The 25,887-nt window shown below is 49.1% G+C and overlaps 2 protein-coding genes across 3 annotated transcripts in view; one reads left to right on the top strand and one right to left on the bottom strand.

The window, feature by feature from the left end:
- Positions 1 to 4,295, top strand: part of ZDHHC3 (zDHHC palmitoyltransferase 3) — a 58,623-nt gene extending 54,328 nt beyond the window's left edge. For both annotated transcript variants that reach the window (XM_014791242.2, XM_014791234.2), the window contains one exon: positions 1,562 to 4,295. In XM_014791242.2, coding sequence (XP_014646728.1) covers positions 1,562 to 1,822 — 261 coding nt within the window. In that variant the 3' untranslated portion in view covers positions 1,823 to 4,295. The remainder of the gene's footprint in view (positions 1 to 1,561) is intronic.
- A 5,146-nt stretch (positions 4,296 to 9,441) lies between these two features.
- On the bottom strand, positions 9,442 to 25,887 carry TGM4 (transglutaminase 4). Its single transcript, XM_087431670.1, is given in 6 exon segments — positions 9,442 to 9,591; positions 18,875 to 18,982; positions 20,832 to 20,920; positions 20,923 to 20,946; positions 23,129 to 23,261; positions 25,858 to 25,887. Coding segments are annotated over 6 exon segments (534 nt in total).

Genomic DNA, 25,887 nt, shown 5'->3' with positions numbered 1-25,887 from the left:
TGAAGTGAAATTCACAGAACTTAAAATTAACCATTTTAAAGTGTGCAATTCAGGGGAATTTAGTACATTTATAATGTTGCACAACCACCACTTCTACCTGGTTTCAAAACATTTTCATCAGACTTGGACTCTTGAAGATGATAGGCCAGGTATTCTGTAGACTATCCTTCGACTTGCGTTTGTCTGATGTTTTCTCATAATTAGATTGAGACGATGCATTTTGGGCAGGGGAACCACTGAGGTGACGTTGTCTCCTTCCCGGTGCACCGTATCTGAGGCACATGACGCTGATATGTCTCATTACTGGTGATGTTAACTTTGATTGGGTTAGGGTGATATCTGCAGTTTCCTTACTGTAAAGTTACTGTTTTACCCTTTGTAGTTAGTAAAGTATCTTATGAGCAGATACTTTGAGATCAGATTCTTTAAACTACAATTTTCTCAAAAGCCCAGAAACTTAAATCTCTGAGATGGTATGGGAAGAAAGAGTGCGGGAGAATTCAAGCTGGCCCAGGGTGTGGTTAGATCTCAGTCTATGTGTGTGCCTCAGTTTCTCTTTCTGCGTAACAGAAAGGATTATACCAGTTATGTGAGGATCTTGTGTGGAAAAGAAGAGAAAGCCACAACTAGGTACTCAGAGATGGTTCTGAGGCGGAGAGTCGTGTGAATGAGCAGTATCGTGCCTGGCAAACCCTCAGCCAATTCCTTTGGCTTTCAGAAGAGATGGAGAAGACAGAGGCCCCACTGGGGGGTAAAAGGCTCTGTGGAGGGTATTGTGGGCCTGGAGAGGTGGCCCAGCTGTGCTTTTAACTCCTTTGGGTTTCTGCCCTTACCCAACACCCTCTTTCTGTGGCCGGGTGGCTGAGTCGCAGCCGACACCCAGAGGCAGGTGAGTGGGCAGCTTGGGAGAGGCCACAGGTGTGTATGCTGCATGAGCAGACCTGACGCCGGCCTCTGCCTCCCCACGGTGACCCTGTGCACCTTCCAGCTGCCCGCTGCATGTTGGCACTAGCTGTACACACATCTGCTTCCTCATCTCACGTGTTTGTATCCTGTGCTCTCCGCTTAAGCCTGTCATCCTTCATGCCAAGTTTGCAGTGCCTACCATGGGGGGAGTGGCCTAGATACTTAGGGAGGGGTCATCTTTTTCACTGGTCTCGGGATGGGTGGCCCACTCATGCCCAGAGAGGCCTGGGATGTCAATTCTTGGTCCTTGGCCACTGGGCAGCCTGGCCCCTGTGCAGTAGCTAGCCTTGCTTGGTGAGGCTGGGCAAACCCTTGCACCTGTGAGAGGAAAGTGGGGGAGGCCTGGTGATGGGTGGGACCCAGGCCAGTTCCCCCGGAAAGCCCTGCTTGCTGTGCTGCTCCATGCCGCTCCCCACTCCGCCCCATCAGCCCTCGAAGGGCCTCCCAGGCCTGACCTGCCCACAACAGGCTGTGCCCCAGCAGCTGCATCCACCCATGCCCTGGGTCTCAGTGCTGGGCTGTGCCGGGCTGGGGCGTGTGCCTGAGGGGGCACAGCCCAGACCTGCTGACCCTCCCTATCCCATTGTCCCTCCAGGGCATTGAGCGCCTCAAACGGAAACAGCAGCCCAGGCAGCACACAGGCAGCTGGGAGTCGGTAAAGCAGACCTTTGGCGGGGACTTCTCCCTGAACTGGTTCAACCCCTTCTCCGGACCGTGTCACCCAGAGCCTCTGCGTGACAGGGACTGGGTGCGGCAGGTGGCATCGCTGTCAGACACCGACAACACGGAGACGACGGCGGAGGAGCAGTCGGAGGAGGGGAAGTACAAGGACTCTGTGGAGGTGATAGATGAGTAATGCTGCTGTGGGAGAGGGATGGACACTAAAAAGTCACTGTCAATCTGTACACTGGCCTGTGGCTACGGGGTTCGTGGGCGCGACGCGCTCCCCTGCACGCGCTACTTCCCTCAGGCCACTCACTTGGCGTTGCTGTCCTCTGTAACCCGCTCCCACTCCCCGTGTTGAGCCAGGTCTTGGGGTGGGGCCTGAACTAGGGTGACACAAGGTTCGAGGGACTTTTTCTGAGTTCGTCTAAGAGGAGTCCGCCAGGAGAGGGAGTGTCAGGAACCATTCTCCAGACTGGATGTCCTTCGAGTTTGCGCAGCGTCCCCCAGCAAAGGAAGCTCTGAACAGGGCAGCCCGGGGACAGAAAAGAACTTGCCTTTGGCTTTTCTTGGGATGTCTGTCTTCTCTTGGGAAGGTTGGGGCCCTGGCTCCTGGCTTTTGAGAACTAAGGCCATGACCTTATGATGGAAGGACACAGCAGGGCTGGCCTTAGGGACCTGAGGTGGGACACTGACATCAGGAGAGATCAGCCGGGAAAGGGGCCCCCTGCTGCCTGCCTGAATTCGGAGAAAGGCCTGGCTGCCGCAACTACCTTTAAGGGTCAGCTGTGGTTTGAGAGAGGACCCCAACACTAGGCTACAGACACACACGTGCGGGACGTGTCCAGGTTGGAAACAAGCCTGAGTTATGACAGCTGCGCCAAAATTTAGCTCCCGGTCCGTAGACTTTAGTCCTCATAGAGTCAGCCGGGCGCTGTCCTGCCTTGTGGCTACAAATCTGTCCATTCCCAGGTGGGAGTTGGGGGAGGACCTGTTTAGAGCTCCTGGGGACTCAGACCTCCCCCACAAGAACAGAATTTAACTCTCCCTCCTGGAGGGAGTCTAACAACCACATGGGCAGAACTGACCAGAAACCGGCCGATGTGTTTAAGGCCAGTTCTCCCAAGGTAGTGCCCATCTTGTCTCTGAAAAGACGGGTGGTGGCCAGGGCCTGTAGATTGATGAACCAAGAAGACAGACAAACAGACACACACACACCCCCCACACTCTACCAAGATGAGCCTGGACCCTGGTCACCCCATTTGAAGCCTGAAGGCCTGAGCAGGGGTTCTTGGGCTCCAAAACCCCATTCCAGCGGTTCCTGAAGCAGCATCTTCTGCACAAAGTCCAACAGAAGGATTGGTGTCCCACTTAGGTATAAGAATGGATTCCCCACCCCCCACTGCCAGCAGAGGCCTTTGTTCTTCTCTTTGGCCCATTGCCCTGGAATTGGCTGGCACCAATATTGGTGGCTCAGGCACTAAGGCAGAGCCTGCCCACGCAAGGTCTCTTTTCAGGGCCCCTTTTCCAGCTCGAGGCAGAGCGTGAGTCCTGGTCCAGGGGGGCCTGTCGTCCCAATTAAATGGGGAAGAAGGTCAGTATTTGGAGGTGCCACCTCGGACACTTAGGCAGGCTGTGGTGACCGTGAGAAAGAAAGGAGGGCCGGGCAGTGCTAGTCCTTGGACAGCATCCTTGGGCATTCCATGAAGGGCAGTGGTTCTGTCAGACCCCCTGCCTAAATTGATGACCACCAGGCTCTGGGGTTAATTGCTCAGAGGGGCAGGTGTTCACAGAGCCATCTCTGTCCTAACCCCTGCTCAGAGCTCTCTGATGATGTCCCATGAGAGGGCTGGTGGCAGGCGTCGCGTTGACAGAGCAACCAGAAAGGCTTGGGCCTTCCACAGCCAGGCCGTGAGCCAATCTTCTTGGTCCATATCAGCTTTCCTATTTATTAATAGTTAACAATGACGCCCATTAACTCGAAGTCTGGGCAGGGCGTTGCTGCTCACCCCTTTGGGAGAGAGCTGTCCTCTGACCGTGGAGGCCCGCTCTTTGTTGTCCTGACCCAGAAGGCAGCCCTGGGGTGCCAGCAGGGCGGACTGTATACCCAAGAGACTCCAGGCAGTGCCGCCTGAGTCCCTGAGGGGGCCGCAGTCAGAGGGTCGGTTAAGGGGAGACAGTTCTCTGGTCACTGTTGGCTGACGACATCAGTCTGCCAAGTTCAGGCCCGAGGTCAGAGGTATGTGCTTGAGAAACGTCCTTGCACAGTGGGGTTGAAACTGCTCTTCCTTGGGGTGTCTTGGTCTGAAAGCAGAGGTCCCCATGAGCCCTGAAGCCTGTTCTGTTTTCAGATTGGTTGGTGGGAAGGCGTTTTACCCGCACAGAGTCAGACCTGGCCCGTGCCTCCTTGCTGAGCCCATCTCCGTGCTAGACCTCAGACACCTCAGACCCTGTCCTGGGAGGGGCTGCACTGGGCCCTAGCCAGGGCTGCGTGGGTGATGACCTGTCCAACCCCCACACCAGTGACACAGTGGCCTTCCCTCTGCGGTGGCTGGTGACAGCATAACATTCTGCTTAGCCTCAAACTGACAAGACGAGGGCCAACAGGGAGGGAGGCTGGGCGCAAACTTCTGCCTCTTTCTCTGAATAAAAAGCTCTTTGCTCGACCTTAGTGACTAGAGTCTCCTGTCTTGGAGATATCTCAAGGGCACCTCTACGAAAGCCTCTTTTCTTCCATTTCCTGTGGGGGAGACCAGTGAGTGTCACACGCAGGCCAGAACTGTGCATGCAGAGTCACTAACTACACCCTTCTCTCTGAGTCACCTCCTATGTGGGATTTCCAGCAGAAGGAAAAGGCACCTTTCATGCAGGGAGCATTTATTGAGCATCTACCATATGCCAGGGAGGTGGGCATTGGGGCAAGAGTGCCCAGGATTGAGGGGTTTGACTTTACAGCCCCGCCCCCCACCCCTGAATGTCATGCACATTACACAGAAAATAACCCTCAGTCAACCCACACACGTGCCTCCGCCACAGGGTGTCCAGTTGGGGTTACAGCCTTTGGGAAAGGGGCTGGGCGTCCTGAACAGGGCCCAGAATAAAGAAGCCCAGCCCCTCGGAGAGAGAGTCCCTTGACCTGGGACGTTCAGAGGATCGGACGGCTACCAAGTGCTCACATGATCCCCAGCACAAGCTACTTTAAGAAGCTTGTTCACAGAAAGAAACAAGTGACCCAGGGGACCACAGAGTCATCTTGAAGCAGTCAGAGTTTCATTAAAAGCATATCGACCATTTGAGCAGGTCTCTGGAGGGCAGAACAAAAAGGAATGGCTTCAGTTAACAGAGATGCGCTTTCAGCTGGCACAAGGAGGCGCCTCCTCCCAAGATGACCGCCCCCACTCCCCGCAATGGACCCCTGCTCAAGGGAAGTGGGTGCTGCTGGCTGCGGGGTCTCCCTCCCTTGGGCCTGCCCGAGGCTTCTGAGAAAGAGAAAGCAGCCTCCTCCTGGGCTGGCCTGGCCTTTACCCTGAGGGGCAACCTGCCCCCTGAGAGAGCCTGTCCCCAGGCCTGGGGCCATCTTGGGGTGGGTTCCCGTGTTGCCTGCTGGCTCTGCTTCCAGGCCAGCCCTTGGGCTCAGCCGGGCCACCAGCACTGGTGAGATGTGGTGGGCAAGGCAGGAGGCTTCAAGTGGAGCACCCCTTGTGGTGTCTTCTTTACCCCAAAGATCAGGAAGGGGCACCCTTATTTAAAACCCTTTTCCTCCTTGGGCTAGTCAAAGTCAGTATGCCCTGTGGCTGGCCTGCCCTCTCTGTGCCCTGAGGTGGAGGCCCACAGGGTCACAAAGGCAGCTTTACTCCTGTGGGATGTTGGATGGGAGGGACAGAAGGGCTAGGGAAAATTGTACTTCCTTGGCCATACGCAGGCTAAAATGGAAGAGATGGAGGAATTGAAGCAATAGGCCCAGCAAATTCACAGACAGGTCTAGGATCACATGCGAGGTGGTTTCCAAGTGGAAGCCTTCCTGCAAAGGGAAGCCCAAGTCTGGTGGAGACTCCAGGGGGCGCAGGGCTGGCTGTCCTCACGCTGCCCGTGGGCTGTGAGTGCTGAGCAGGGCAAGGGCCAGGGATCAGCCTGCTACTGTGGGAGGGCGGTTCTCTGATCACTCTCTGAACACTGCCTGGAGGAGGTGGGATGTTTCAGGTGTTAGAGGTGAGAGGGATTTCCCTCTCATTTGTCTGCATGGGACCAAGGTGGAGGAGGCTGCCAGTATCCTTGGCGAAGGTTCAAGGGCTGTCTGGAGGGAGCAGGAGGTGTGCAGGGTACCCTCACCAGGAGAGGTGTGGCCATTCATCGTCTCCCTCCCCCACTGCATTGGCCCCCTTGAAGGTTCATGATTTTAACTTACCCACACCATCACTCACAGGTTGGAGGGGCCGCTGGCTCACCCACCACCACCAAGGGGCTGGGGATTCTTAAACCTGGAAGACTGGAGATTCCTACTAAACTGCAGGTGCCTCGAAGGCTCACCCGGCCCTGGGGAAGCACAGGAGCCATGGCGTTGGGCTTAAGGCACCACAGTTTCAAGCTACCCGAAGTTACAGAAAGTCAGCGGCAAGCTGACAGCAGCTGGTCTCCCAGCCCTGCTTCCGGTTGGTGGGCAGGCCCAGCCTCGGGCTCAGTGGGTGCAGATATCAGAGGGAAAGCCCCCAACCACCTGTTGTTCCTCAGATGAGGGCCCCTTCGGGGATCAAGGAGGGCTGGGAGTGCAGCACCCAGGAGAGGGAATCCTTGGATTTCAGGAGACAGCACCTCGGGAGCTTTTGACAAATACTGATGATTAGGCCCCCAGCCTGGAGAATCAGACACAGCCGGTGGGGTTGGAACATTCAGTCAGGGTGCAGGGACCACTGGCAGCATCTTGGCTGTTGGCAGCCTTGTTAATAAACTGGCAAGCTGAGGACCAAGTTTAGCCTCAGACATGCTGTATTGGTCCCCACAGTGATTTTCACAACTTGAGTTAGTTGCACCTCATAAGATCCAGGAGCTTACACTGTTGAAGACCATACACACTCCTCTAGCTTGTTCTGCAAGATCAGAAGATCCTGAAGACAGACCTCGGTCCCATTAGGCACTCAGGCCATCTTCTGTCCATTTTCCTCTTACTGCTCAGCCCATTTGGCTCTCACAATAGTCCTGTGAGCTGGACACGTCACACTAGTATCCCCATTTTATACTGAGGTGCAGAATCTCTGAGGCGTGCTCACGGTCAGTCTCCTGGCTAGTTGAGAATAAAGCTGACCCCAGTATGGCGCTCACCCAATGTGGGACCCCAGCTTTGAGGCTTTAAATGACTCGGTTTACCTCTCTGGGCCTCAGTTTCCTCAGATGTAAAGCAAGGTGGTTGAACCAGCTGATTTCCAGGGGCCCTTCCAGCTCTGACATTTCACAGACCCTCCTGGGAACCCTGCCTGGGTTGATAGAGGTTCTTGCTTCATGGGTGTTAGCAACAGTTGTCTCTTATATGAAATCCAAAAAGAGCATCTGTTTCATGATGCGTCACCTGACAGGACTCCTCTACCTCTCTCTACTCACCGTGTGGTTGGGGAGCCACCCCACTGGCAACACCGGCATCAGCTGGGAGCTTGCTAGAAACACAGACTCTGAGGCTCCACCCCGACCTGCCGAATCAGAATATGCATTTTAACAATATTCCCCAGGTAATTTGCACACTAAGGTCTGAGAAACCCTGGTCTAAGGGAAAGAGTAGTATACTGGTTTTTCCTTGGAATATTCAGATACCCTGTAAGAAATAGGCTGGCAGAAACCTTCTTTTTTTTTTTTTTTTTTTTGTGAGGAACATCAGCCCTGAGCTGACGTCCATGCCAATCCTCCTCTTTTTGCTGAGGAAGACCGGCCCTGAGCTAACATCTATTGCCAATCCTCCTCCTTTTTTTTTTTTTTCCCTTTTTCTCCCCAAAGCCCCAGTAGATAGTTGTATGTCATAGTTGCACATCCTTCTAGTTGCTGTATGTGGGACCGCCGCCTCAGCATGGCCGGAGAAGCGGTGCATCGGTGCGCGCCTGGGATCCGAACCCCGGGCCGCCAGTAGCAGAACGCGTGCACTTAACCGCTAAACCATGGGGCTGGCCCCTAGAAACCTTCTTTCAGGAACAAATCATTAGAGTTTGGTAAAGTCCTTTGCTGGATATATCAGTATATCAAAATCAATAATTTCCATATAGTCCAGCAAACGATTAGAAAATATAATGAAAAATATTTCATTCACAAAAGCAACAAAAACTATAATACACCTTATAATTAATCCAACTAGAAATGTACGAGTTATATATGAAGAAAACAATAACACTTTTCTAAACATCACAAAGAAGACCTGAATTAATGGAACAATATCCCACATACCTAGAAGGGAAGACTCAATATTGTCATTTGGCATAATTCTCCACCAAATAAATTGATAAATTCAATGCAGTACCAATCTAAATCCCAATAGTTTTTAAAAGTTCTATGGACAAGAAAAATGGGGGTGGGGGGAACACATGCCTACTACATATCAGTATGTACTGTAAAACTATAATAATTTAAGTGGCATGACATTGCATTAGAAGATAAATAAGCAAATTAAAGAGTCCAGAGACCCAGATATATCTGGGAATTAACAATATGATAAAAGTAGCATTTCAAAGCACTAGGGAAGGGTAGATTATTGGCCAAGTTGGAGCTCTACATTATTGCATCCCCCAAAATTAAATTCCAAATAAATACCTAATTGTATAAATAAAGCCAAAAATTCTAGAAAAAAAACATAGGAGAATATTTCTATATTCTTGGGGTGACATGAAACCCGGTATCCTTAAGGAAAGGATTGACAAATTTGGCTACATTAAAATCTAAAAGTTCTAATGATGAAAGGCATCTTAGAAGTTAGAAAAATACAGACTATGATAAACAATTTGCAACACATAACACGACCGTCTAAAGACTACGCACAGAGTGGTGGCAGCGGCTGCAGTGAGGAAAAGTGAAGGGTCCAGCTTTCCTCCTGACCTGAGAGGTTTTGGGGGCGGAGGGTCACAATGTCAGGGAAAAAGCAGGCGAGACTTAGGTTTTCTGAGGGAGGACGATGAGTTCAAGGAGTTCCCTGTGGAAGACTGGGCTGGTTTAGGTGACGATGAAGATGCACATGTCTGAGAGGATCATTGGGATGATGACAATGTAGAGGATGGCTTATCCAATCAGTTATGAGCTGAACTAGAGAAACATAATAAGATGGAGACATTATAGCATCCAGAAGAAATGTTGAAGTAACCTATGCTTGAACTATTTACTAAATTCTAGGACAGAGAAGCCAGGATGAGACATTTAAAACAATATGTTTATTTCATTACCTGCTTGGGTATATTTTTGTTTTTGTAACACAAAAAATAAATGTTTCGGTCTAAAAAAAAAAAGTTTACTCACAAATTAATATGAAAAAATAAATGAGAAAAAAGGATATGAACAGGCAATTCACAGGGAATAGTGAATTAACATAAGAAAAATATTCGGTCTCACAAACAGAGATGCAAATTAAAACAATGAGATTATTTAACCATTAGGCTGGCACAAATCAAAAAGATCTGTTAGTGGAGCATAAATCAATGCCATCTTTTCCGGAAGCAATTTGGCGCTAGCAAAATGTACCTACATTCTGACCCTGTAACCCCCTACTGGGAATTCACGTCTCAGAAATACTTGCACACGTGCAAAGATATACGTCCTGGAGAGGTCGTTTCTGCCGTTTGTAAGAGCAGCTTAGGCGGACTCGCGCTTGGTCAAGGTCTGCAACGGGGAGATGCCCAGGCTTTCCACAGAGAGCTTGCAGTTCACCAAAGGGATGTGCAGGGTGTGCCTGAAGATGCAAGTGCAGATAAGTAGCCGGCCAACTCTGCCTGTGGTGGGCAGCTGCGGTAGGGTGAGGATAAAGGGGGGGAGAAGCTATCTGTGAGTGAGGTGCATGTTTCCATAAGTTAAGGCAGATAAGTAAATTTCTGCAATTATGAAATCTTTGATGATTGGCTCATCATTGAATATAGGGTGCCGATGTAGGTATTGGAGTCCAAGGACAGAGTCACTTCCGATGCTGCCAAAGAGCCTGAGAGGAGGGGTGTGATCATTTATCATAGCCCCCCAGTATTCGTTTCATCATCAAGCACAGAATTAGACTACATCTCGATGGATGGAACTGGGTAACTTTGGGTAAGTCTCTTTCTCTCTTTAGAAAACAACAAGTTGGGCTGGCCCTGTGGCTTGGTGGTTAAGTGCGCGCGCTCCGATGCTGGTGGCCCGGGGTTCGGATCCCGGGCGCGCACCGAGGCACCACTTCTCCGTCCATCCTGAGGCCGAGTCCCACATACAGCAACTAGAAGGATGTGCAGCTATGACATACAACTATCTACTGGGGCTTTGGGGGGAAAAAATAAATAAAATCTTTAAAAAAAAAAAAAAAAAAAGAAAAGAAAACAACAAGTTGGGCTCGGGATGGAATCATAAGCGGCTGAGTTCAAGCTCCCGTCCTGAGTCCATGGCCAACATCACCAACCACTGTCAGGACTTCCTGCTCATTCTCAACACTATGCCCTGGGTACCCACCACTTATTGATTAGGGTGGGCATTTGAGATAAAATCTTTTTTTTTTTTGAGGACGATCAGCCCTGAGCTAACATCCGATGCCAATCCTCCCCTTTTTTTTTCTTTTTTTTTTTTTTTTTTGCTGAGGAAGGTTGGCCCTGAGCTAACATCCGTGCCCATCTTCCTCCACTTTCTGTGGGACACTGCCACAGCATGGCTTTGACAAGCAGTGCATTGGTGTGCGCCCGGGATCCGAACCTGCGAAGCCTGGGCCGCTGAAGTGGAGCGTGCACACTTAACTGCTTGTGCCACCAGGCCGGCCCTAAAAATGTTTGCCATCACAAAAGAAGACTTCTAATGACACTTTCAGCACTCCTAATTTCTGACTCTGTGATAGACGCCAGTCTCCTGGTCCAGTAGTCTCTTTGGCCCACATGTTCTCTGTGCCTGAATTCCTTGTGACTACCAAATGATAGGTGCTCAATAAATGTTTATGTTTACTCACACACAAAAGTTTTTTAGTATATGGAAATAGTCCACAGAGAAGAGGGGCATCTCAGATCCTTAGGGACCCTGATCCCTCTTAGAGTCCAAGGCGTCTCCTGCTCCTGGTTCTGGTACCTTGACTTTTGCATCTGTGTGGTCTTATGGAGGACACCCAGGCTTGTTGTGTCTTTGCCCATGTATGTCTGAAGCTGAAAGGAGCCCGAGCTGTTATTATTGAACCAGGTTCCTTTTTGCCCATCATCTAAACTATGAGATTGCAGCCTCTGCTGGGTTTTAATCACAAGGCAACCAAGTGAGAAAGTGGGAGAACAAGTCTCAACTCCACCTACTCAAAAATGGGGACTCAGGGATATTTATGGGGTAGGGGGGCAAGGTGGTCTGAAATGTGGGGATAGATGATTGGAGGTAAGGAGAAGTGAGGTAATTGATGACCTGTGCAAGCGTCGTCAGACTTCATGCCTCTTTATAGGATGCACGTTCACAAAATGGTGGCGTTAGCATGATCTAAGGGTGGAGCTTTTAGCTTCTTGACATGAAGAGGTCACTTATCGGGCACCTAGGCAGGCCCAGTTGATGGGTTGGTGGTCTCAACTGGCGTGAACTGGACAAGGGGTTCCTAATTCCTGAAAAACAGCTCACACATCTGTTACCATGGTGACCCAGGCACCAGGGAGATGTTATCTATAGGAACCTAGTGGGAGTCAGATTGTATATTGCCTATGCAGCACAGTTACCAATGAGTGAGTGAACAACCGAAAACTATAATTAGTAATCGCAAAAAAAACCTTTGGTTACTAGCCACCTAATCCTCAGTGGCTGTTTACCGGTTTCACTGTTGACAGTCTTCGGGGTAGCTGTTTTTCTTTTGAGAGTGATGGTGAACTTGACAGCGTTTCCCAGCAACACAGGATCTGCCTGAACATGCATCTGAAGAAGGTCCTCCTTTTTAGGTAGTTTGTACTCTCATAACTGAAGAGAGAGGATGTGTGGGTCATGACCACCCTCTCCTCAGGGGAGCCTGAGAAAGACACAAAAGCAGCTTCCTTAGGGGCCAGCCCGGTAGCACAGTGGTTAAGTTCACCTGCTCTGCTTCGGCGGCCCAGGGTTCAAGGGTTCGGATCCCGGGCACGGACCTACACACTGCTCATCAAGCCACGCTGTGGTGGGATCCCATATACAAAATAGAGGAAGATGGGCACAGATGTTAGTTCAGGGACAATCTTCCTCAAGCAAAAAGAAGAGGATTGGCAATGGATGTCAGCTCAGGGCCAATCCTCACCAAAAACAAAAAAGCAGCTTCCTTAGAGTGCTCCTCCAGGGGCCAAATATCCCAACCCACCCTGGAGGCAAAAGCAGCCTGCCCATCCACGGGGACTTCAGAGACATTCCAGGAGCCCAAGAGCTATGAATTCACACAGAGAGGTGTTCAAATCCCCATTCCTGAAGAATAGCACATTCTGACACCCGTGAAAATGGCAGAATAAAGACCTCCAAAAATCCACTTCTCCATAAAAGCAATGAGAACACTGGCAAAAATGATCAAAATCAACTTTTTCAGAACTCTTGAAATTAAGCAAAGGCTTGTGATAATCTGAGGGGCATTTATTCAAGAAAACTAGTTTCTGCTACAAAGACATCCCTCAAGGTCCTTCCAGCTACGAGGGGCTGTTGTCCTACCCAGGACTGGGCAACCCATGACAAAGGTGGGTAATCATCCCATTACATCCGACTCGGGCTCCAGTCCGGGTTCTGCCATGAGGAGCTGTGTGACGTCAGTCAACTCTCTTCACTTTCCTGAGCCTCAGTTTCCTCATCTGTAAAATGGGCATAAGACTGCACTTATCTCGAAAGGTTAGTTGTGAGTTAAATGGATCATGTAGGTACCGTACATGGCACACGGTAGAGACCCCTTATGCTACTATATCATTATTGTCATTAGTATTATTATTAGAATTATATTTATAAAATATCTGGCAAACTGAATTCCCTTCTCAGTGGGAATGGCAGGAGAGAATGGGTATGCTTTTTGTTTCTGGAGATTTTTATTAGAACTTTCCACACCTGCGTGGCTACATACCCAAGACCCCCAGAACATAGGGCAGGGCAGGAGAGCATCACAGACACAGAGCAACGTCCCACCTGCCCCTCCTCACCCAAGCTGAGCTCCTGCAGCCTGCTGTCCCCCGCCTGCCGGTGTCATAGCCCTCAGGCAGATCTAGTCACTTCGTCCAGACTTCTGTCCACACATGGAAATCCATGTGGCAGTTTGTGAACAGGACCCACTCCAAACCACCCCTAGAGATAAACATACCTAAATGACCAGGGACATATTCATCATCAGAAACCTACTGAGGTTGTTCTCAGGAGTTGGGGAACCTTTGTCAACACTGGCAAGGGTGGGGCCATCGCTGAGCCCCTCCTGCCCCACCTAGAAAGCCTTGTGGGGCACAAAGCAGGGTGCAAGTAGGTGGGGTGGGGGGAGTCTCATCAGACCCTAATCTGGCCTGTGGTTCCCAAAGAGCCAGGGGATCTTCACCACTAGACGCGGTGAACTCCTCAAGGCAAGGACCAAATCTTATTTGCCTTGATGTCTTTGGTGTCTGAGGCATAATAGACACCTAATAAATGTTTGCTGAATGAATTAATGAATGGATTAACAGTTTCAATCTTTTCCTGGACCGTGGACTGCCATTTGCAGGGATTCTGATTTTATGGATCAGTAATTTGTAACTGGCCAGTCTCTCAACTCTCAGATTAGTTCTTGCTATTTTTAAGTTGATTCTCTTAGTTGTCTAGGTAGACAATTATATCATCTGCAAATAATACAGTTGTAGTGCTTCCTTTCCAATAGTTTCGAGTCTTTTTTGTTTCCTTGTCTTGGTACATGAGCTAGAACTTGAGAGCAACTTCTGAATAAAAGCTGTGAGAGTAGCCATCCCTGTCTGGCTCCACCTTCAACTGGGAGACCTATAAAAATTATAAATTTCTGTTATAAATACAACAGTGCTGGACACATAAGTGCTGTATAAATAATTTAAACATAAATTAGCAAAGGGCCCTAATTTAGACTTTTGATGTAATCTCTAAAAAGGTTGTCCAGGCAGGTGGGGAGGAACCTTCTGAAAGGACTAAAGAAGATGACACTTGTCACAGATCTTTGAACTGGTGGCCTGGGCTTGGCCACACCCACCTACCCACCCCCTCCTGGCCTGCACATTAACATTCTTTGCAAACTCCATCATGCCTGGTGAAAAGCACAATTACACTCCCCCCGTCTCCCCGGATATTAAAGATAGCAGTTTGTTAAATGAAAACTTTTACAATTTGCCACAATTTCTGAAGCCTGTTTTGGAGGCTGTTCAGTTTTAATTTATAAGGAGCCTCAAAAGAACGGTGTGGCCTGGGCCTCTTGCGACCTCTTAGGTAAGGTAGCTGGACAACCCTTTCCACCTACCAAAATCAGAGGGAGAGCAAAGAGTAGCCCCCAGCCCAAGGGTGATCAGAAGGAGCACAAATACACGGAAGGGAGACAGGCAAAGGGTCCTGGGGAGGAGGGACACACATGCCATCTTAACTCTGTCACCACTCTGCTCTGGGCTGCAGGTTTTCCTCCCATCCTGTCTAGTGGCCCCAGCCTGTCAGTGCCTCCTGGACCCAAGCCAACCATAGAGCAGTGTGGGGGGAGGCGGGGGAGTGGGGGGGATGCTGAGCTCCAAGGATACTCACACTTTCAAAAGTCCTAATGGACCATGTTCTGTTTCCTGTGGAACAAAGCACATTCCTCTTCCCAGGTGTGGTAAGTAGGCAAACTCTATGATGGCCCCAGTAATACCCACCTCCTGCCGTCGTGGAAGTCCCTCTCCTAGAGTGTGGGCTGGACCTAGTGACTCACTTCTTTTTTTTTTTTTTTTTAAGATTTTATTTATTTATTTATTTTTCCCCCCAAAACCCCGGTAGATAGTTATATACCATAGCTGCACATCCTTCTAGTTGCTGTATGTGGGACGTGGCCCCAGCATGGCCGGAGAAGCGGTGCACCGGTGCGTGCCCGGGATCCGAACCCGGGCCGCCAGCAGTGGAGCACGCGCACTCAACCGCCAAGCCACAGGGCCGGCCCTAGTGACTCACTTCTAAGCGATAGAGCACAGCAAAAGTGATGGATGTCCCTTCTGAGAGAGGGTTACAAAGACACTGCAGCGCTCCCTCTCTCACTCGCTGGCTCTGATGGGAGCAGCTGTCCAGTTATGAGCTGCCCTATGGAGAGGCCCGTGGGGTGAAGAACTGATGTCCACGGCCCTGGGGCCTGCCAGCAGCCACGTGCGTGAGCCTGGAGGGGATCCTCCCCCAGTCGAGCACTGAGACACCTGCGAGCTGTGAGACCCTGAGCTGGAACACCACGCCTGGATCCCTGACCCACAGACACTGTGAGATGATAACATCTGTTGTTTTGAGGCCCTACATTTTGGGGTAATTTGTTACAGCAGCAGATAACTAATACACTAACTGCTCCGCCAAGTTTCTTTGCCTGGGGTGGGGGCCCTAGATAGGCAGCCCTGACCAGAAGCCCTGCCTGGTGGTCATAGGTCCACAGTGGATCCAGCAGGCCCATTGAGGGCTGCACATTTCTAGGGATGAAGGAGCAGTATTGACAGGGGACCCGGGAGGGGAAAAGTTGTCAGGGCCTCCTTACAGCAGAGGGCCTCCAAAGTCAGCTGGGGCTCTCAAATTCCCAAATATGTGACCTGATTTTTTGTAACCTAATCTTGGAAGGGACTCCTGCAACACCTAGGAGTCCAGGGTGCTCATGCTTCGCCCACAGCCTGAAGAGGTGGCTTGGAGGATGTCAGGAGGGAGCCCTACACTGGAGTCAGTAGAGCTGACTCAGCCTCCACCTTGCTGTGCAGCCTGGGGCCACCTGCCGCATCTCTCTGGGCTGGTGTCCTCATCTTTGAAACAAGCATTGACCTAGCCCACTGCTTCCCAAACTCCAACACTCAGAAGAATCACCTGGGAACAGGCTACTAACAGGCCCACACCGTGTCAGGTGTTGGCTGGGTACTTGTTGCGTGTTATTGAATCCTCATAATAACCCAAAAGATAAGATGATGGAAACCCAGAGAGGCTCAGAGTCTTGCCCAGGTCATAGAGCTTGCAAGGAGAGAAGCAGCCAGTTATGTACAAGTCCACTTGCACCCCTGAGAACTAGAGCCTCTTATCGCAAGCTCTGTCTGCCAGTGACTCAGTCTCTTTTACTCATCTGAAACAGCACATAAAACATTGACCAGCTTAAACTAGTTTTGCTTCCTTAAAACAGGTTGTTGATTAATCAAACCTTGCTCAATAATAGAGACAGCACTGCTCATGTGCCAGGTGGGAACCCATAGCCCCAGGGTGACCCTGAAATGAAGAATCTCCAGAAATGTTGTGAGAAGTCCTTCGATTAGGAAAATCTGGCTTCCAGTAGCCCACGTAGCTTAATTATGGACTGATTCGAGACTAGCCGATCAGTTTACATGGGCTCAGCTGCAGCTTAGAAGCCCTTAACTCCTTAAATTTTGCCCTGAACCTTGGATCGGGGAGACAGGTTTGAGAGCTTTGTCTCCTGTCTCCTTGCTGGTTGACCTTGCAGTAAAGCCTTTTCTTTTCTCAAAAGCCAGAGCCATGGTATTGGCTTCTGTGTGCATTGGGTAACAATTGTTTCTTATAGTTCAGCCCATCCACCCAGCTGACCCCCTGGACTGGAGAATGTGCCAGCATGGGGTTAAAGGGGAAGGAGTGGGCACTTTGTGGGCATGGTAGGCTCTGTGCCTGGCCCACAGAAGGTCAGTGTGAGGGCCCCATGGTAATCCCACCAGCCACTAACCTGGAACTACCAGGCAGGCCATGAGGGAACAGGAGCCCCAACCATTTATAGAGTACCCTACGTGTGCTGGGCACACACTCACAGCCACCTGGCAAAGGGGGCATTTCAGACTCACCTAGAGATGAACACACGGCTGCCTACCACCCAGATGGCAAAAACAACCACTTGGCTAAAGTCTCTGTGGGCCCTTGGAGAGCGTTCTCAGTGTGGTTGGGAGACCCCTGCGAGTCCCGAGGTCTATGATTAAAACTATTTGCACAATAATATCAAGATATTATTTGCGTTTTGCACTCTTATTCTCTCACAAGTGTACAGAAGATGAAAAGCTCATTGATGTGGTTTCAGATTCCATATTGCAATCAACTTTAAGAAACCGCCACTTGTTGTGCACAGGTGTAGAATCAAAGAAGACTATCCAACATTATCTGAAAAGGCTGTGGAAATCTTCCTGCCATTTTCATGTACATATCTGGGGAAGTCAACTAAAACAATACACCTCCATAGAGTGAATGCAGAAGCAGGTAAGAAGATCCAGCTGATTTCTATTAAGCCAGACATTAAAAAGATTTACAAAAGTGTAAAACAGTGCCACTCTTCTCCCTACATATTTTAGGCTTCCAAAAAATAGTTATTTTTCACAAAAATATGTTATGTTAACATGCGGTGAATTTATTATTCTTTCTTTTAGAATAAATTAAGTGAATTTTTTTAAACTTCCCAGTTTAAATTTCTAAAATGGTAAATATTTGCAGATAGAAACGTCATAAACACAAGCTGTTTGGGGTCCTCGATAATTTGTAAGAGTGTAAAGGGACCTAACTGGCTGAGAACTGCTGCTCTGGGCAAACGGACTTCCACGTGCCAGGTGGACTGGGGTGACCAGCCATCCTGTTTGCCCAGGACTGAGAGGTTTCCTGGGGGCCGGCCCTGTGGCTTGGTGGTTAAGTGCGCGCGCTGCGATGCTGGTGGCCCGGGTTCGGATCCCGGGTGCGCATCGATGCACCACTTCTCCGTTCATCCTGAGGCCGAGTCCCGCATACAGCAACTAGAAGGATGTGCAGCTACGACATACAACTATCCACTGGGGCTTTGGGGGGAAGAAATAAAATAAATAAAATCTTTAAAAAAAAAAAAAAAAAAAAAAGAGGTTTCCTGGGACACAGCACCACTCTCAGTCCTAAAACCAGGAACGTCCCAAGAGAACTGGAATAATTTGCCCACCTAAGCTGGAGCCCAGCTTGCAGGCAGGAAGAGAATCTTTCACCTGAACCATTTGCAGATGCAGAAGCTGAGTCTGGGAGAGGTGAAGCCATTTGCCTACAGTCACCCCCAGGTGGCAGGGCTGGGGTTCTGAACTCAGGTCTGACTTGAAAACTGGCACTCAGAATAGACCTAGGCAAGTGTGTATTTCTTGATAGTTTGGAATGGTTGATTGGGCACAGCACAGTGCTGTGGTTCAAAGAGCTTACAGCCCAGCTGAGGGGAAAAACCTAAACACTGCTGAGCAGTTGGTGAACAGCACAAGACAGCATCAAATTTGGGGCAAAATTACTCTACTGACTTCTACATTATTGGAATTTTTTACAGTGAGATTCAATGTATATATTCTTTGGGATATTAGTTGTGGTTTACTATCATTATTACTTTTATTGTTATTATTTGGTTAAGAAAACATATGAAGGACTCTCAGAGCTGTGATAGTTCAAGCAAATGGGAGCCCAGTAAGGGCCAGAGTGGGCAGGGTCCACCTGAGCCTGGCCCTGTTCCAGGGGCCCTTTGGGACCAGACCCACCTTCAAGTAGCTCATGTTCTGGTCTCGGTGGGTGGGGAGTGGGGGCTGGGGGTCAGAAAATAACACGGATCACACAAACACTTTTAGGAATGACAAGTGCCGTGAAGAAAATACAACAGGTCCCCATGAGAGCAGCAGGCTCCATTGGCCCAGGGAGCCTGGGAAGGTCTCCCTCAAGAGGGGGCATCTGAGCTGTGACCTCTGTGACCACCAGAGGCGGCCAGGCACTGACTTCATAGCCAGAGAGATCTTCCTGGCGGAAGAGAGGTTGGATCTGGAGGTCTTGTCCAAACCTATACATACTTTATGGGCAAGAGAAGGGGATTTCTCTAGGAATTAAGGGCCCCCCACTGCTTTCCCCAGAGTGCAGGCTTTAGCAGCGAAAGGGCAGGGCACTGAGGGGCATGTCCAAGCAAGGGAGATGGGGGCCAGTGGGGCAGGCCTCCCCCACCTACCAGAGCACACACTGCCATGGACACCAGCACAGAGTCCTTCAATTCCATGGTCTCGAGGGGACTCTGGCTCAGCAGGTAAATGCAGCAATTCAGGATGTTTTTCTCAAACTATTTTGGGAAATTAAAAAAGAGGTCATTAATAAGTGTTTGCTCTATGTCAGAAACTTAACACATACTATCTAATTTGCACTTCACAATCACCATGGGATAACCCATCTCCAGGCAGGGAAATCACAAAGAAGTTTACCACAGCATCAAAAATCAGAGACCCTTTAAATGTCCATTCACAGGGCAACAGTTAAATAAAGCCATAGGGTGGAATATTATGTAGCCATTAAAAAGAGGTATTAGAAGAGTTTTTTTTTTTCCTTCTCCCCAAAGTCCTACTGGACGGTTGTATAGCCTAGTTGTAAGTCCTTCTAGTTCTGTGTGAGCCGCTGCCACAGCATGGCAACTGACAGATGGGTGGTGTGGTTCTGCAACCAGGAAACAAACCTGGGCTGCTGAAGCGGTGAGAGTGCCGAACTTTAACCACTGGGCCATCTCCAGAAGAGTTTTTAATACCATGGGGAAAATTCCTTTCTGATCAAGTTAAATAAAATAGACTACAAAGGTGTGCACATATAACATTATGTCAACTTTGAAAGCATTAGTAATAGAAAAAAAAGTGAAACATTAAAATGTTATCACTGAAGGAGGAGATTAGGATTTCATTTTCTTTCCACATTTCTGTGTTTTCTAAGTCTTGTAAGTCTTTTGTGATAAGCATGTGTTACTTTTTAATTCTATTTATATATTTATTTTAAATCACTTTATTGAGATATAATTTATATCCCATAAAATCCACCCTTTAATCTGGACAATTCAATGGTTTAGTATATTTACAGAGTTGAAGTACGTGTGTTACTTTTGTACTCTGAGAGGGAACCTACCAAAATAAAAGGAATATATAATAATCTTCATTCTCCAGAAGGCATCTGGGAGAGTTCTGTGGTTATAATCCTTTAGGGTTCTTAAAGTCATCCTTGATTTTCTAAGAGGGGTAACTACCTAGGATTCGAGTGATTCCTTCTTCCCCAACCCTCCTGTGGTCTTCATTTTGGCTGTTTCTTTTCTCTGTTGACCCCCCACCCCCACCTCTCCTGCCAGTCACTTGCTCCCATTTTGTTTCCCTCCGCCTCCTCCTCTGTAAATGGCGATGGTAGGTCGGCCCTCCAGGGATGAAGTGAGGGTGAACCAAGAGGATGTACATGAAGCATCTTGCAGAGTGCACACAGCAGGCCTCACTCATGAGAGTCCCTCCTCTGTTGTCCCCACTTCCATCCTCTCCTGGGTGTCCAGACCCGGGGAGAAGAGGGAAGCCAAGCAGTTCTGTAGAGCATGACATTTTCCAGAAGGTTTTTGTTGCAAAATCTAGTGAGAGGGAAGGTTGGAAGTTTCTGGTGCCGTGAATCCTCACTCCTGGACTTGTGCCTTTAGAGTCATGGAGCCCTGCCTCTTTCCACATTGTTGCTCTGCCTCATGGCTACACAGAAACATTCATCCTTCCACTCATCAGAGGTCTCCAGAACAAAATCTTCTAAAAACTCTCCCTCAAGTTTTAGAAGTTCTTTATCTACGCCAACATTCCAATTGTAATGGGGCTTCCTTGTAAATAATTGTTAAGTGGTTCGTTCTTTGATAAATACACTGGGAGGTAGGGGGTGGCAGAAAGCAGAGGAGGATGGGAAAGGCCCCAGGCAGGGCCTGGAGAAAGGGCTTCCAGCTCTGAGTCCACCACCTGTCTACACAGTCTGGGGAGGTCACCCACTCTTTGAACACGTTTCACATGTATGAGGCTGGGGTTTGACCTGAGGCTCACAAACTTTTCTCCACAACCTTTACTGGCTACTACCTAACTAAAAAGAGGGTCCAACAAGTCAGGTCTGGTCCAGCCACAGGATGACAAATTCATTACCTGACGGAAGTTCCAGGGTTTTTCTTTGACGGAGTGAGTGAAACCTGTGTAACGGTAGCCTGTGTTGAGGATGTGCTCATTTTGCTCCCCTCAGCAGCCACGAAGACCATGTCCTCTGAAGCAAGAGCACACACACACGGGGTCATCGTCCACTCCCTGGGACACAGGAGGCTGCCTGGGCTGGGCGTCTGCAAGGTCTTCACGAGGGGTATGGGACAGTGGGTGTCAGAGGGCAGGGCATGGGAGGCGAGGGCTAAGAAGGCACCAAAAAGAACTTCCTGGGGCCGGCCCCATGGCCTAGTGGTTAAGTTCCACTTCGGCAGCCCAGGTTCAGTTTCTGGGCACAGACCTACACCACTTGTTGGCAGCCATGCTGTGGTGGAAACTCACATACAGAATAGAGGAAGATTGGTGCAGATGTTAGCTCAGCGTGAATCTTCCTCATGCAAAAGAACTTCCTAAGCCAGCTGTAAGAGAATTCCACCAGGCAAATCTGGGGCAACTTGAGCACAAACATGATTAAGAACAGGAATGAACTGTAAACCATTGTGGAAAAAATGAGATCCGTGAGTCCATACAGATGATAAATAGATTGATTGATAGATGATAGATAGATAGATAGATAGATAGATAGATAGATACATACATACATACATACATAGACAGACAGATGATAGATAGATGGGGGTGAAGGGAGGGCTCTGCGTCGAGGAGAATACTGGAGGCCAGCAGGTAAGTGTGGAGGGATAGCTGGGTCTGGAAAATCACTATGCAACCATCATAGTGAAGGTTGGTTCAGGCAGGAGCCATCGGTGGATGCTAAATCTAGGGGTGGGGAATTTTGATGAGAAGCAGGATATTTGCATGGTCTTAAAGCATCCCCACGCAGACTGCTTATTAGTTACAAAGGAAAAAATAGTAATTACAGAGCAGAGAAATTGGACGACATCTTGACCAAATGACCAAATTTAACATCCGCAATGAGGGGCGGGTGGACATCGTGTGCCTCCAGATTGGTGTCCTGAGAAGGACACAACATCACTTATGTAAATTCCAGCCAGGGATGCATAACCTGAATCTAAAGATGCTGAATCATCAGACCAACCCCAAATGAGGAATGGTCTGTTAAAAATGAAGGGAGAGATCCATTCCTCAAAAATGTCAATGTCAAAAAAGACTAAGAAAGGCTGAGGAAATGTCCCAGATTAAAGAAGGTAAAGAGACACGACAACTGAATGCAACACATGACCCTGGACCAGATCCTGTCCTGGAGGGAAAAAATGTTAAAAAGAACATGATTGTATCAACCGACCAACCTGGAACACCGATAATTAGATTAGATACAAGTGTTAAGTCAACACTGAATTTACTGAAGTTCATAACCATATTACAGTTGTATAAGAGAACGTTCTTGTTCTTAGAGAATACGCTCTAAAGTATTTAGGGGTAAAGAGCTATAATGTATGTAACTTACTCTCAAATGGTCCAAAAGTAAAGTGTGCATGTGTGTGTGTGTGTGTGTGTGTGTGTGTGTGTGTGTGTGTGTGGAGAGAGAGCGAGTGATGAAGCAAATAGTCCAAAATGTTAACAATAGGTGAATCTGGATAAAGGGTATATGAGTGTTCTTTATACCATTTTTGCCCACTTTTCTGAGCTCAAAATCGTTTCCAAACACAAAATTTTAAAAAAAGAGCCCCCTGGTTTCTAGCTTGTTCACCTGATGGCTTTTAACCCCAGGAAGCCTCGGGAGGAGGGGAAGGTGTGGAAAAAGGTTGGCATCAACAAGATGCAACATGATGTCCAGCACTGTTGGGAGAGAGGCCGTTGCTGGTGATGGCGCAAGTGACCTCGAGTCACGTTTGCATAAAGGCTCCAGTGTAGCCACAGGAAGGAATGAGTTGGGCCAATGAAAGATGGAGAAAAGAGAAGAGACCTAAAAGAGCAGAGAATTTCAGAAGGAAGGGAACACCAGTCATGACTCAGGCCCTGCCCCCGGAGGTGGTGAGTAAGAAGTTGTTGGTGACCGCTCCGCAAGGGCAGCCTCTGTACAGTGGTGGAGGCAAAAGCCAGCTGGGGTGCAGTCAGGCAGGAGAGGAGGAGAAGGGATATGGCAGAGGAGCTCGGCCACAAAGAGGATGCTCCAAAGTGTCCGTTATCAGTTCCTGGGTCAGGTCCCTTCACCTAGGTTGCAAGTGTCTCAAGAGCAAGTGAAGTTCATAGACTCTGCACGGTTGCTTCTTGTTTCCTCAAGTGAGTCTCCCCCGACACTCCCCCAGCCAGCCTGAGTTGCATATCACCTTCACACCATGTGGTGAAGAGAATGTACAAAATGTTTTCTTCATGTTTAAAGATGTGTTTGTTCCCACTTTTCACTTGCAGGTGGTACTTGCCCACGATGGTGTTGAGGGGGGTGCTGACAGCCACCTTGACCTAAGCAAAGACACAAGACATGGTGGACACGTCCCTCCTTGGCCACACCCTGAGTCCTACGAATGCCTCGCAGGATTCCTTTTTTTTTTTTTTAAAGATTTTATTTATTTATTTTTCCCCAAAGCCCCAGTACATAGTTGTCTGTCATAGCTGCACATCCTTCTAGTTGCTGTATGTGGGACGCGGCCTCAGCATGGCTGGAGGAGTGGTGCCTCGGTGCGCACCCGGGATCCGAACCCGGGCCGCCGGCAGCGGAGCACACGCACTTAACCACCAAGCCACGGGGCCGGCCCTAGCAGGATTCCTTGGTTTTAAAAAATCACCCCGTCTGGAGCCAGCCTGTGTCTCTCAGAGACTAGGAGTGGTCAGGGCGCTGGAGGGCCAGGACGGCGTGGGATGGGCAGATGCGTGAGACAGAGAAGCAGCCAAGAAAAGCAAGAGGCTCCGGCAAGTCCTGCCAATGGCCCTAGACAGACTCGGTTGAAAGCTTGATGAGAATTGTCACCTCTCTGAGATTTACTCTCTTCACTACAGCCTGGAGATGAGGCCACCTTCCAGGCTGTTGATTCCATATATAATGCAAATGTAAGGTGCCTGGCTGACCCAGCACTTCAGGGGACACCCTAGATGTCAGCTGTCTTTTGCAGCAAAAAACTCCTTTCTCTGTTGCTGGAATATAAGCAGCCTGAGCCCCAGAGGGGCATCAGTCCCAGGGTGCCCCAGGCTTTCATCCAGCCTTTTAGGATAGGTAATGGCTGGATAGATAATTAGGGTAGATGTTGCTGCAGCCACAATGGCACTAATAATAATTCTTATCATTGTCACAAAACACTTCTGTTTGTGACCCAGGATCCTCCCAAACCTTGTGAGATGCTTATTATTATAAGGTATCTTCTAGGAGCAGTGGGCTCGCAGTTCAAATCCCAGCTCTGCCTCTTACTAGCTGTAGGACCTTGGCTTGTTACTTAACCTCTTCTGTGCCTCAGTTTCCTTATTTAGATGCTTGGAATGATAATAGTGCCCCCTCCCATGTAGTACTGTGTGATAATTAAGTGAGCTAATGTATGTAAATGCTTAACTATCATTATTTTGCTGGTGGGGAAACTGAGGTTCAGAGAGGTAGCACAGGAGGTGAAACAAGGACAGAACTCCCTTGACACTACTCCAGAATCCACCGCTCTAGCTCCCCATACCCCTCTCACACACAGCAAGAGGAAGGAGGTGGAGCCCCTCTGAGGACATGAAGGCCCCTGCTCCCAATCCACACGGCGGCCAATCTACATGACTGCCACACAGGGCCTGTGCTCCATGAGGGGATTGTCTTGGGCACCAGCAGGATGACTGTGACAATGTCCTGTTCCCTAAGGCTCAGTCACCAGAGCTCAACGCCCAACAGGGCAGACCATAATTTCCTCTTCCCAGCCGTGTCCCCAGCACCGCTCGCCACACAGTAGGCCTTCGATGGTTGTTTGTTACAAAGGCGTGAAGGGGAATCTTCCAGGGTGCAGGAAATGGCATTCACCTTGACCTGGTGGTGGTTCCATGGGTGTATTTATACATAAAAATTCATTGTGTGTACACTTAGGATTTGCATCCTTTATGTATGTTATATGCTAATAAAAAATTTTAAAATAATACTTGGTTGAATGAAGAAACGCAGCTCTCTCCTCCACTCCATTTCTGCCACTGGGGTGGAACCATGAAGCCAACTTTCCTACCAGACCTCGTACAAAAATCAAGACTTCCAGATGAAAGGAAAATGAGTTCAAAGCCCTATTCCTAGAGAGATTTTCATCACACCCTGAAAAACACTCAAACGCTGCGAAACCAGGGTTGGGAGTCCGGGAACTGGACAGGAGGGAGAGGAGGAAGACCCCCTGGGCCAGCGGTTGGCCTACTTGTCTCGTTTCCAGCTGCAAATTCTGCTTCTCAAGGAACCCAACGTCACTGCCACATTTAAATCATGGAATTAACCTCACAGTAAAACTTCTGGGGATTTATCCTAAGGAAATATTACAGGCTAGTCCAAAGAGCTGGCTGAGAGACGGTTCATGACAACACTGAGAAGACGGTGGATGACTGTAAAAACCTAACGCTCAGAGGGTTGGGCCAGGCAGCTCCACGCCCTCACACTGGAGCAGGAAGCCACCAGGAAAATTTCTCTCATAGGGGACCGCTGACTGAATGGGGAACGTTCACAGTATCTTGTAAAGTGAACAAAGTGAGAGACAAAATATCCCCATTTTTGTATTTAAATATTATATAGTCATAGAAAAAAGCCTGGAAGGAAGGATTGACAACTGTTAATTGGTGGGATGATGGGTTTTTATTTACTTCTTACTCATTTCCTCCAGGGAACACTGGCCCTTTTGAAATTAAAAGGGGAAGAGGCGAAATTAGGAGGTTTAACCAGTCAGAGCTGCCGTGTGCCTCGGGCAAGCTGCACTCTGCCGTGGGCTGGTTCTCAGCACCGTAATTGACTGCAAGTCCTATAACGTCCCTGAGATGTCTAGACTTCTTGGACAGGAACTGACAGTGTCGCTGTGGGTGGGCGGCACCAGGTGGGTGGCCTCCCCCTTGAAAGTAGTTGGCCCACTGGTCTGGGGTCAGGTGCTGAAGGCACCAT

The sequence above is a fragment of the Ceratotherium simum genome, chromosome 5, assembly GCF_057802395.1.
Source record: "Ceratotherium simum simum isolate JZ-2026a chromosome 5, ASM5780239v1, whole genome shotgun sequence".
Lineage (NCBI taxonomy): Eukaryota > Metazoa > Chordata > Mammalia > Perissodactyla > Rhinocerotidae > Ceratotherium > Ceratotherium simum.
The sequence above is the reverse complement of the archived record's forward strand: the minus strand, read 5'-3'. Positions and strand labels throughout refer to the sequence as shown.